Raw genomic sequence first — 13795 nt, 5'->3', positions numbered from 1 at the left:
GCAATACACGTACGGTGCGTAACGTTAATTGACGTTAATGGTGTTTTGATTTTGACAGAAACCGTTTTGTTCACCTTTCTATACTGTTTTTAAAGTGAAAAATATTAATTTACTTAGATTATTTTTAATAATTTTTATATCAGCGATGCTTTATAGCATTAAAACATTGAAATACGATATTTGATGGATCATTTTTTGTGCTACAAAAGTATAATAATTCGCTATAATTCTGTGACCTAACCTCAAAATTTTTATTTATAACAAAAAAGTTAAATGTTTTGTTTAAAAAATGTGTTGGTATTGATTTGAAATATGTTATCTGTTGGGAAAATAAATGTTTTCATTTATTTTTGAATTATAATAATAATAACAACTGAAACAAATTTTTTTCAAAATGGATAAAAATTCATCAACAACACCAAAAACAACACCTAAAAACAAATTCAAAATCAAAAGGTAAGATAGAATTGAATCCAAAAAAAAAAAATTAAGATTAAATATATTTTCTAACATTTCAAATTTTTTTTTAGGATTGGTGTAACTCCAGACAGTGACAAGAAGTCGAATTTAAATTCTGTAGCAGGTGCTCGTTTTATTTCTCGTCACAAATCTACGACGAGTTTGCACGATCTTTCTCTCAATGTTACTTCAGGTAAATATTAAAACTAAAACAATTTTTGTAACATCTAAAATTATATTTAAAAAATTGATATTTAATTTAATATTTAAATAATATTGATTGTTTTCTATTTTCCAAATTTAGCTTCGGCACTTAAGAGAAAAATTGGTAGTACTCGTCAATCTCTAGCACCAACGAGTTTAGTTAATTCTTTTGGATTAAAAAAAATTGAACCCGATAATGCAGATACAGAAACTGGTTTACTTTATGATGATTATTTAAGAACGTTAATGGCTGATGTTCTAGTTAAAAAGAAAGCAAAGGAAAATGAAAAGAAAATTTTAAATCAATTAGCGTCGTTAAGTAAAGAGCAAGACTTGGGTGATGAAAAATTGATGAAAATGAAATCAAGGGAAAAGGACATTAATTATTTGTCTGCTTTACAAAATTATCTCGATACTTTAGTTACACAAATTAGATCAGAATGTGGTGAGGAAATTTTTTTTTTCTTTTTTATTTGCCATTTAGAAAATAAAAAAGAAAAAAAAGCATTAATCGTTAAATTTATTTTTAATTTTTAGAAGTTCTGAACGATTCTTCCGTGAAGGATGATCTCGACAATTTGCGACTTCAATTGAGTCCATTTGATTTTTTACGATGCCAAGGAATTGATCTTCCATTAACGCCGGCTGAACAATGCAAGTTTGAAGAAACTCTAAATCAATGTTATAAAACAATAAAAGAAGTTTGTGATTTAATGAAGGATAAAGGTGATAATCTTGAAAAAGTGAAATTTGAACTTGAAGAATCTATTGATATTCAAAGAAAAATTGAGAGTCTTCAAAAAAATCTTCATTCGTCAATGAATAATTTACAAATATCAGTTATGAAATCGTCATCGCAATCGTTTGCCGAGAATATGCCTTAAAATGTAACTAGAATAGAAATTTATTTATTAAATGTGGCCTTACGGTAAGAATTAATAATTACTATTTTGTGATAATTATAATAATAATAATAATAATCGACACTTGTTTGTAAATATACATTTTCGAAATGATAAATTTGTATATTTCAGTGCCAAGAATACAATTTTTTATAATTAACTTGGCTTCTTCTTTGCCTGACAGAGATTAATTTTAATTAAAATTTTTTTTCAGTATTATTTCTATTATAATTATTAATTTTATTATTTATTCCACAAAAATTGTTTTTTTTCAGAAGGTATTAGAATTTAAAAATTTTTTTTTTGGAATTGGAGCAAAAAATAAAAAAAAAAAAACGATAAAAGAAATAAATATTATTGCAATCGCCATATTGAGCTGATTCTTCTATACCACAAAAGGGTATATCATGCGCGGGATGCTGTATAAGCGACGCAAAAAGCGTTGGAATTGCCGCAGGTGGGACGCGCATGTCCGCGGACAACGCCATATTTAATTTTTCCGCAAATTTTCTCTCCGTAACGGGGGAATCTAATGAAAAATATTTTCCATTTTCTAAGGAATTCACGAATTTAATGGAAAATTTTTTGTAAATTTAAATAATTGACAACAATTTATTTATGAAGAATAAGTCTTCACTATTATTAAGCAAGGGGTAAATTTTCGTCAAGGAAAAATAATACAAAAACCATGTTGAGAGCTGATAATTTTGAAGGAACTGATTTTTCCTGGCGGACAGCTGGATTTTATTCTGCGCATGGAAAGCAATTTTGCCCAATCATAAATAGGGCTATTGTGGGGGGATGGTGTGTATGTTGGCGCATTTCATACATCCCCGAGTGTAATGGTAACCAGATAGAGGCGTCGCGAGGCTATCGGCCGGTCGGCACGTAAATACTGCATTATTTTCTGTCTGGAGGAAAAAAAAAATTTATTTTCCTAATTTTTTTTTTGTGTGTAAATTTTAGTTTTTTTTTTGATAATTTTTGACTCTACGTTGTTTTTGTTTTTGTATGAAAGTGACACGTGCGTAGAATGCGTATTTGTGAAAGGTGCGTGTGTGAAGCATGCGATCACGAGGGTGGTCGAGCAAGTGATCTGTGACGTCAGTGGTCCAATCGGTTGTCACCTGTCAAGCGGACGGATCCCTCGCCTTACTTCCCCGCCAACAGATTCCAACCCTCACCCTTTAAAGTGTGTTCCCCTCTTTCCACTTTGAACAACCAACATATCCGTTCGGCGCTTACACCTTCCGGATCACATCCCTCCCTCCCCCCTTTTTAACAACCCCCTACCAAACCACCAAATAGCTCCTCGCGCCCAGATTCAGCCTCCCGATGCCCTTCCCCTCATTTCAAGTGTCCCTTGATCTATTTTCCCTTTTTTTTCTTTTTTTCTATTTTTTTCTTTTTTCAAAAAAAAAAAAAAAAAATTAATTTTTCTTTCCAATTGTAAATCTTTTATAATTTTTTCCTTTTTTAAAATCTATTTTTTTTATTTTTAAAAATATTATTTTTTTTTTTTTTTTTGAAATTTATTTTTTCCTTTTTCGAAATTAAGTGGTGCTTTGAATTAGTCCCTTAACGAAATAATTTTTCCTCCTCTCCCCCCCCCCCGCCCTCTTTTCCTCTTTTGCCGACGAAGTTATTCTCTCCCACTTCTCTGAGACCGCAGACACAAAAACAATAACAAATCGATTCGCGAGGGCAGTGGGAAGGGGTCAGCTCGTTGTGCAACCGGGTGGAGGCTCAAGGGGGTGTATATATGTGTGTGGGATATAATGGGGGCTTTTGAAATGGGGGGGGGGGTGACTCTCTTTCGATGTAGCGGGAGAATATGTATATATGTGGGAGATTTTATGTATGCCAAAGTATGCTGGAGGCTAGAAGTATACTGGATATGTCCAGTCTGAAATAGTCAGGAATGTCGCGATATGCCTGAACTAATTTTTCCCCCATTTTATCAAGGTGAAAAGAAAAGAAAAAAAAAATATTCATTTTTTTGACAGTCTCGAGAGCAAACTGTGACAAGATTTTTTTTTTTTTTTTTTTGATTAAGTGGATCGATTAGGAAAACGATGGTCGGTTATTATCGATGATATTAAATTAAATTGTGAGATGAATTATATTAAAAAATTATCTCGTTCTTTTTTTTTTAAAATAGCGGAATTAGATTTTGTGTTTTTTTTTAATTTCAGCCATTTTTTGATTATTAGGGAATTTTTATAATTTACCTATTCTTTTTTTTCTTCACAAATTTTTTTTCTGTAAATAACGAATTAAAATTTCAAATACTAAAATTTTAGTACAATTTTAATTACAATTGAATAGGAAAAAAAAATCGAAAAGGGAATAAAAATTATTTTCTGAATTGGAAATTATTAGCTTTAGGATAAAACATTATTTTTTATTTTTTCAATTTGTATATCGTTTCTGAAAAAGTAAAAAAAAAAATAATTTAGTTTTATTTAAATTAAAAAATATTTCTAATTGCAAATTCAAAATCGATTATTTTTTTTTTAAATAAATGGAAGAATTTAAAGAATAATAAATATCAAATATTTATACATTTAACTGATGGGTTTTCTAGAAATAGTTGTGTGCAAAATTTCACTTTGCACCTCATATATATTTTCGATGTGAATTATGTCATTAAATTTTCGAGCATGAAGATATTGAAAATCGATATTTTCTTTCAAAAATAAAGCAACCAGCATCTCACTTCTATGAAACGGATATTTTTATCTAAAAAGTAATTTATTAATCGATACAGAATTGTGAAAAAAATTTATGATATCTCGATATATTTATAAAATTATATGGTATTATTTATATATCGTTGATTAAAATTGATAATATTAAATTTAGTATAATAAAGGAATATTAAAAAAAAAACCTAAATTAAAATACTATTAATAAAATTACAAAAAGGGGAAATTAATTTTTTGAAAAAATCGTTTTTGTAGATTAAAAATTTTTAAATACATTTTCATGATTGAATTATACATAGGTATATATTAATTTATAAATACAGAAATGATATATTATATCAGAAGCCTTTGGGCAAAATCGTTTTGATATTTTATCTCGAAACACTGCCGTTTGATGATGAGATAAATAATTCATTTAACAGTAAATTTCAAAAGATTTTTTTTTTATATAAATGGTACAAAATAAAATTGATATTCAATTTAGAAAATAATTTTTGAAAAAATAATATTTATCTTTAATTAATGTAATGAAAAATAATTAATTAGAGAATTGCTGGTGATAAATTGTAAAATTATCGTTTCAAATTTTCATAAAAGGTGAAATGGAGTTTTTTTTTTTTTTATTTTTATTTAATGTATATTAGTGTTGGATGAAATTAATTAAATATATTTTGTATAGTCAAATCGAAAATACGGTTGTAATATTGATTGCTCTTGATGGGTAACGAGATAATCAAATACTAATGAGAATGAAAGATGAGAGGGTTGTGAGGTCGAATGCGAGAGTGGCTTGCCTTTCCAAATTTAATCTATATCGGATTTCATCCTCTGCATTTAAATTACTGTTTCATATTTTCATAATTAGTATCTTATTACACTTGTCAACGTGCCATTTATTTTCCATATATACATATATGAAACAAATCGTGTCACTTTATTTAATTTTGATAAATTAAATTTTTAATTCTTTCTAAGTTATTTTGTAACGTTAAGTTGACAAAAAAAAAAAAATTTGGAAAATAAAATTTGAATTTTATGAAATTTGTTTTCCAAATAATTTTTTTTTTTTGCAATTTTTTTCAGTATGTAATTTTATTTTAGAATTTTTTTTTTTTTAATATTGTGAGGAATGTTATTTTCAATTTTGTATTTCTTTTCAGATGGAATATGGGATCTGGGGTCTGCATGCCGCGGGCGGACTTTGGGGCGATCCGCGGCTCGCCGGAAGACATCCAATCCTTCCGCCGGGAGCAACGCAAATGTTACCGAGGGCTGCTTTTGCATTGAGTGCATTACAACGATCTTCCGACATGATACCACTTCCGTTGACTGCAAACGCTCCACATTTTGGAGCGATGGAATTGGTTTCAAAACCGTCAGAGGACTCGGATGAATCCGATAAAGTTTCGCCTGATCAAGCATCACGGAAATCAGAAGACAACGAAAGTAACATCGAACGTGACGAAGATGATGACGACGAGGATGATGAGAATGAAAATGAGGTACGTTTAAATATTAAATTTTCGCAGAAAAATCGAATATTAATTATTAATTTTGTAAATATTCTAAATAGAAATTATTTCAGACGGAAGTTACGACAGCGAATAACGACAACGAAGATGCAGGAGACGATAGTGATGATAGAAGTACAAGTTCAAGATCGGCTAATAATAATTTCTCCTCTAAATCACCGGATCCATTGTCCTGTCTACTACTTGACAAGGTTTTTAAAAAAAAAATTGTATTTTTTCCACAAAAAAAAAAGATTTTTTTTTTTTCATTCGGAACTTTTAATTATTATCTTCTTTCAGGATGAAACTGTGACACCTGTGTTAAATGGCTGGGTCCTAGGTGCATACACTGCAATGTTGGGAAGACTTTCTGCTGCAACTGCGGCTCTTGAAGCCACTGAAATACCCAGCATCCCGTCCGATAGTGATTCAGACAGTGATCACTCGTCATATACTGAAAAGTAAAAAAAAAATCCCATTTTACTTTCAATAGAAAATGAAATTTTTTTAAAATTATTTTTACTGCATTAAAAAAAAAAGATATAAAAAGTGAATCTGTGGAAAAAAGAAATGTTGATAAGGTAGAAGTAAATTATTAATTTTTTGATTTTTTTTTAGATCTAGCGGAAGCAGTCAAAATCCCGGTATTCATCGTGGTTATTCATGTGGTAATTGTGACGTGGTTGCACCGTCGAGACCGGCCTTGAGAAAACACATTGCTCAATCTCACCCCACATTGTCTAAAAATGAAACTAGTGAGATGAAAAGATGTCCTTCTTCGGGTTGTGATTTTTCAACGAGCAGCCGATGTGAATTGGAAACTCACGTGGCAACACACGTGACACAAAGTGTTACGTCGACAGGAAAAAAACGCACCCTTGCACTACAACGCGTCCGTTATAGGTATATAATTGACATTCAAATTTCCTAAATTTCATTTTTTAGAAAATTTTTTAAAAAATTGTTTTCAAATATTCTACAATTTTTTTTTTTCATAATTTCTACACCGAAATTGGACATTGAAAAAAAACCCCTGAATTTTCATAAATCAGAGTTCAAAACTAATTAAAAATAAAAAATCAACTTTTCTTGTGAAGTAAATTTACTAAAACAACTATTTTTCCTCCGTAAAGTCGATTCGAGAATATTATGAAATAATTATTAACATTTTTATAATTAATTAAATTCGGACAAATTTCAATTCATAATTTATTAATTTGATTTTAATTAATAATTAATTTATTTGATTTTAATACTGAAATTCTATAAAATTATATAATTACACGAAAAATGAATTTGATTTCATTAGATACTGTTTTTAATTATTTGCATTTTTTTTTCTTCCCCCTCACGGGAATATTATAGATACGAGAGAGAAGAATATCGTTGTTCCCTTTGCTCATATGCATGCACCATTGAGAAGGCTTTTCAGAGACACTTGAGGGCACACGCTAAAGGGACAGCACCGGAAACGAGGGTGAGCTGTGCAGTTTGTGGAGCTGACAGATCTTCGGAAGTTGACCTTAGTAAACACATGAGAAGGCATCGCGATGATAGATACTTCTGTTGCGATATTTGCATCTTTCGCACTGTCCAATTAAAAAAGGTTTAATTTTTTCTTTAAAAAGAAATTATCCTTTAGAGGGTTCATTAATTTTTTAATTAAATTATTTAATTATTAATTATTTTATCTTATTCATTAATTAATTTATTAATTTTCTTATTTATTTATTTTTGACAAATTTCTTTCAGTTAATTCAACATCGACGAATGCACACAGGGGAGAAACCTCATCTTTGTCCACATTGCGCTTACAGAAGTGCGAGACGCGACAATTTGCGTAGCCACGTGAGAAGGGTGCATAAAAAGGAAAATCTTTATTGCGATACATTTAGTCCTCGAGGGATGTTGATTGCTCCAACGATAAGGGAAGTTGCAGCAGCTGTTCAAAGTCCAATCTCATCGCCTTCTTCGCCTTCTTCGAATCCGGAAACGGCCAATTAATTAAAAAAAAAGAAAAAGAAAATGAATTCAATATGCCTATAAATATAAAATGATCGTCCTCGCCGAAAGAGGATTTCCGTCCGACGTCTCCGTCGGAATAAAAAAAAAGAAAAAGAAGAAAAAAAAAAAGAAAATAACAGTTTTACACGTCCTAAATTTCGTCAATAAGCGATCTAGATGTTATTTAGAAATGGGAAGAAATTAATCCTCTTTTGATTATTTTTCAAAAAATTATTTCGGGTAAGTTATTTATTTTTTTTTTTTAATAATTAAATATTTGACAAATGAGAATTTTATCCCGAGGATATATTCTTCCTATAGATAGTTTAACAATTAGGCTAGTTAGAACATGCATGCATAATTTAATCTAAAAAAAAAATAAACTTTGGACCTTATAAATATATTCTTAAGGCAGTTGATTAATTGGTAATTAAAATTCAATATATATAATCGAGTCCCATGAATGTGGGGATAAAAGTTGAAAAAGAAAACTAAATTATGATTCAAATGCTGCGCCATGGTGCTAGAATATTTGTAGACTGGATAAATGGAGAAAGACTGAAATTGAAGATAAACTCGTATAGAGAGAAAAAAGAAATTTGTTTTTTCAAATTTTTTCGAGTTTTTTGTAAGAAAAATATTGTCGGCTATAGAAAAGACTGCGATTTTGCCAGAGATACCCTATTAAAAAGGAGAATTAAATAATTAATTAATCGTGTCCGTCCAAAATTTTTTCTATTTTCTAATTTGAAAAATATTAGCAATAAGAATTGGATATGAAAATAAATTAAATTTGAAAATAAAGATATTTTTCCTAATTGGCTATTTTTCAATATGGAAAATTTAATCTTAATTGATTTATTTCTCCTCATTGGTGCTACAAGATTTGAAGACTGAGTAGACGATAAATAAAAATTAATTCCTAGAAATTGATAATAATTATTTTAATTATTATTCTTTTGGGTTCTCTGGCATTTTGATAAAGGAAAACGGTGCTATTTTGCAAACGAAAAAAAAACTCGTTTTTTTCTCTAAGATCCTAATTAAAAATAATATTCCCTATTCTCTGAAAAATTTTCTGATTGTTATTGCAATTATTAATATTGAATTATTGCCTAAGATTCTTCCAATTTTTTATTATTATTCTAAAGCCTAATTATTATTAATTGTCAACTATTGTCTCATTAGAATCATTGTCGACTAGAATTATTTTTTCTTCCTTTTTAAATCAGGATTCATTTCCTGAAATGGTTGTAATGTCGACGACAACAATTATTTATAAAATAATAATAATAATAATAATAAAAGAGAGCCAACTAGGTATATATATATATATATATAAATATATAAATGTGTGTCAATTTTTAATGTATCATACAATATTTCATTCTAGTCAAATATCTTAAGGGATTTTTAAATAAAATTAAACGAGAAATGATCCAAAATACAGTGACTTAGTAAAATATGTACAGTTAAAAATTGTATTTATTTTTTGACATATATTTGTGTTGATATCGTTTTTCTGAGTTCAAAAAAATGGAAAAAAAATTTAAGTTTGGATCATTCCTCGCGCGTTTATATAAAAATCATTATTTATTAAATTAAAAAAAAAAGAAAATTTACTTCCGTCGATTTTAGGACAACTTTAACCCTTCGGACGTTTAATCTGATTTTTAATTTTAGATTTCTTTAACGAAATTAAAAATTGGAAATTAATTGAATTATAATAATTTGAGTAGAAAAATGATAATATTACAATTGAAAATAATTTTTAATTTGTACACAATGTAAATACTGAAAAAATTTATTTTTTTTTATTAATCAATTAAATTAAATCAGATTGAGCGTTTAGAAAGGTTTATTTTTGATCCATTCAAAGTGTATACGTCGGATTTTTTCCGAAAAACTCGCGAATTGATTTTTCGTCAAATTGCCTATAAAAAAAAAAAATATTTAACTAATTATATGTGTACACACATCTGTATAGCGGATAAACGAATAATATAGCAAAGATGTCATAAGTACGAATAATTTTTTGCTTTTGATATATATTGTATTCGAAATGATATTTTATATTTGTACGCGGTTTTATTGTATTGCGGCTCAATGCGCGCAATTTTATACGCATAATTTTACACACAATTGTTAACAATGACCGTCAATGAGTCATTCAATATTGAGGTGAAGAAAAAAAAAAGTACTATATTAATAATAATATGTCAATCGCAGAAAAAAAATGAAAAACAAATGCAATGCCAATTTCAATAAGCTTTGCAACTAAAAAAAAAATATTTTTCTTTTTATTAAATTTTATCGACTGAAATAACAAACTTTGTGACAAATGATAATTTTAAGGGCTAGAGCTTAAATTCCTAAATTATTGATAATTTTTTTTTATATTTAAAAAATTCTTTAACTTTTAATTAATTATATTTTTTCGTTTCAAATTTCTGTAAAATACTTTAAATAATTCTAATCAATTATTTCTCTCTAGAAATGATGACTTTCTTTTTTGAATAATTAATTAGTCGGCTTGTAATTTCATTCGATTTATAATGGGGTCTTATTCTAATAATACGATAATATTGTAAATTAATTACAGACTTACGATATTAAAATAATTATTATTCTATTATAAATGTTGTGCCACAATTTTACGAAAAAAAAATTACGTGCCAAAAGAATAAAAAATACAAAAAAAAACGAAAAAAAAAAATGGGAACTAGGATGAAAGTTTTGGGTGATTTTTTCTCCTTGAAAAATTTTTGACAAGTATCGAACACTTGGTGAAAAATAATCTTAGAAAAAAAATTTGACATTGTTTATTTTATAAAAATTAGATTTTATTTATAAATTTGAAAAATAGTTTTTAAAAAACTTTTTTTTTATATTTAGGGAAAAAATCTAATGGGGAGATTTTTTTTTACCAAGTGACTGGAGAAAAATTAGTTGTTATAATCTTTTAACTGTTGAAATTTTTGCTGTAGATCATAAGTGTCCTATAACTTATACCTTACATAAACTACATGATAATATATTCTATATTAATGTTTCCTAGATTTAATGTTTTAAAAGATCTCTTTAATGAAATCATGTTCAAAATAATTTTTCGTTAATTTTTTTTTCATTTCTACTCAATTTAATTAGAAAAAAAAAATTAGATTATGATTAAGAAAAATTTTTAAAAGTACAAATTGTTTTTAATTTCTTTTTTTTTGGAAAATATTTTTATATATTGAATAATGGACAAAAAAAAAGAGTACAAGTTTAATTTTCATTTTGAACGTGAAATTCAGATAAAGGATCTTTGTGAAAGGAACACGTCTTAACATTAATACAATCTAAATGTGATAATATATTTACTATTTAAATTATACAATGTAATAATAATTACATATATTATACAGATATATGTTACAACTATTGCACTTTACAGTATACATTTAAAGACAAAGTCAAATTCGTAAATTTTTTTTTCGTTTTTCAAAAAAATATCTTCTTTCAACTGTTCAAAAATAATAGTTTTCAATTAATTCGATTGATTATTAAATTATTAGACAATTTTATTAATAATTAGTTCGATTTAATTTAATTTATGATCAAATTTTGATTTAAAAAAAAATTACTGATTTAGTTAATAATAATTAATTATGCGCTAATAATTATATTTTCAGATTTTTAGTTAAATTTCGAGTCGAAAATTTGAGAATTATTAATTTTGAATGGTATTTTTTTTAGCGAACCGCAATCTTAACGTGAAAAAAAAAATTGTGCGTTACTCAATTATTATAAATGTACGTATATATATATTATAAATGTATGCGTGGGTGTGCCAAATTATTTTCTTCTAACTAAAGCTTCCTCCAATTCTCAATTGTTCCACAATTCTCTTCTCTATTCTCATCTTTCTCTTTATATGCCCTTTTTCCTAATTGCTCTCAGTATGCGTATAGATTGAAGAACAAAAAAAAAAAAAAGGAAGAAAAAAATGCACTTTACTCGTGAGAGACAATAAAATTGAAATAAAAATAAATAAACTCAAATGAAAGTAATTTTTTGTTTTTTAAAGAAACAAAAAAATTATTTATAATATAAAAGAAGTGACTACTTAAATTTTGTCAGTTTCTTCACTTAAATTATAAATAAATTTTTTTTTCCAAAGCCAAAAAAAAGCTTTTCACTTTTGTACAAAGTATTATTAAATTTACAAAAATTTCAATATTATTGTCTTTCATTGCAGTGATGGCATTTGAATGAACCATCAATATTACGTACGATTAAATGATCTTTAAGAAATTAAAACAAAAAAAAAAAAAAAAAAAAAAAAACTTGTCGCCATTGTGATTTAAGGTACAATGTCTCTGCGGTATTTTTTTCAAAAATCAGGTGCAAACAGAAAATAAATTTGGTTAAATTAAAAATTTACTGATTTTATTAATTATTAATAGATTAATACAGTGAAATAATTATTATTTTAATAAAATATATAAATATATAAAAAATGAATTTTTTTTTGAAAAAATGGAAATATTTAATTTTAATAATTAATTCTGATTGCGCCTGATAAAAGGAATTATTTACTTAATGAGAATTTGCCGATTTGTATAATCCAAAGTCGCCTGATTGACTTTGGTCACGATTAAATCGTATAAAAATAATAAAGATTTCAATAAAATTATGTTTCTCATTAATATATTGCATAGTTGTAGTAGTTTCGTGTATGTAAATTTTATTTATTTCTTTATTTTCTCCATTTGTTTAAATTGTATACACAAAAATTTTTTTGAAATCAAAAATTATATTTTTATTTTCTTCATTTTAAAATGAAAAATTTTTTTTATAATTTAAAATTTTTTCAATAGAATTTTTTTGTACAACAAATTTATAACACATTTTTTTTTGTTTTAGGAACAAAAATTTCCATCTCATGGACATCGTGGAATGGAGGATTTTTTTGAGAAAATAATTAATTCTTCTGACTTTTATACATATACATAAATCATTTTTTCACCGAGAATATATAATTAATGTGCAGAATGACTCATAATCCTTTCGGTTAAAAAGTACCTAATGTAACTGAAATTACATTTTAATGAAGTTTAGTATACTAAGTCTATTATAATTATCTGTTACACATTCCTTGGGAATGTAAGAATTGCGAAGGTGGATTATGTACACGCATATTTTCTCGGAATTTGAAAGCATTTTTTTTTTCGTTTTTTAAAATATGTTTTTTTCCATCGTGAGAAAGTGAATTTTTATATTTTTTAATTAATTTAATTATTTAATTAAATTAACTGTTACTTATTAATTAATAATTAATTTTATTAGCAATGATTTATTAATTAATAATTGATTTAATTAAAAATTCGATATTAGTAAATAATTAGTAAATTAATAATTAATTGTAATAATAGTTATTGATTAATAATTATTTATTTTAATTTAATGAATTATTTTAATTTAATTAATTATTTGACTGTTTTAATTGATATTTTTGAAATATTTTCTTTTCGAAGTTTCTTTGAACAATTATTTAGTGAAAATAGATTCGTTATTGAAATTTTCCTCTTTTTAATAATTAACGTGAAACTTTCATTTTCGTGATTATATTTAGTTATATTTAACCTAATGAATTTTTATGTGATTTACAAATTGCTCTATTAATATCTATTAATATCTAATATCTATTAATATCTATTATTTTATAAATGAAATTTTTTGTTTTTAAATATAAAAGAATTTTTTTTCCACGAAATTAAAATATGAAATTTAGATTCTTGGGCCTTAATTTTAAAAAAGTGTAAGCTGTATTTGCAAGTAATTTTAAGGTGAAGGATTAAAAATAATTTTTTAGTTAAAAAAATGTTATTAAAAACAATTTTTGATTTTATTAATTAAACAAATTTATTTTAATTTAAAATTTTAATTTTTAATTTTAGTATTTTAATTTAAAATTTTAATTTTTAAGTTTAATTTTTAATTTTTATTGAAATTAATTTTTGAT

General features: G+C 26.2%; 2 protein-coding genes across 6 annotated transcripts; both read left to right on the top strand.

Annotated features, from left to right (window-relative positions):
• The first annotated feature begins 55 nt into the window (after positions 1-55).
• Positions 56-1725, top strand: LOC127288594 (uncharacterized). The gene is made up of 4 exons (XM_051316138.1): positions 56-456; positions 531-652; positions 764-1108; positions 1201-1725. Exons 1-4 carry the CDS (start codon positions 395-397, stop codon positions 1545-1547), a joined length of 876 nt encoding a protein of 291 aa, XP_051172095.1. The 5' UTR covers positions 56-394; the 3' UTR covers positions 1548-1725.
• A 188-nt stretch (positions 1726-1913) lies between these two features.
• LOC127288593 (RE1-silencing transcription factor-like) lies at positions 1914-12463 on the top strand. 5 transcript variants are annotated; one of them, XM_051316135.1, is made up of 7 exons: positions 1914-2449; positions 5434-5775; positions 5859-5996; positions 6085-6245; positions 6403-6687; positions 7150-7390; positions 7537-12463. In XM_051316135.1, exons 2-7 carry the CDS (start codon positions 5434-5436, stop codon positions 7786-7788), a joined length of 1419 nt encoding a protein of 472 aa, XP_051172092.1. In that variant the 5' UTR covers positions 1914-2449; the 3' UTR covers positions 7789-12463. The 5 variants fall into 5 exon arrangements, with proteins under 5 accessions (XP_051172092.1, XP_051172091.1, XP_051172094.1 ...); XM_051316134.1 differs by having other exon boundaries at positions 1915-2453; XM_051316137.1 differs by lacking the exon at positions 1914-2449 and adding an exon at positions 2495-2516.
• The last annotated feature ends 1332 nt before the right edge of the window (positions 12464-13795 follow it).

Source organism: Leptopilina boulardi, unplaced genomic scaffold, assembly GCF_019393585.1.
Source record: "Leptopilina boulardi isolate dan_hultmark-lab unplaced genomic scaffold, ZJU_Lbou_2.1 LbouV2_392, whole genome shotgun sequence".
NCBI lineage: Eukaryota > Metazoa > Arthropoda > Insecta > Hymenoptera > Figitidae > Leptopilina > Leptopilina boulardi.
Note: the sequence above shows the minus strand (reverse complement) of the source record. Positions and strands in the feature narration are given on the sequence as shown.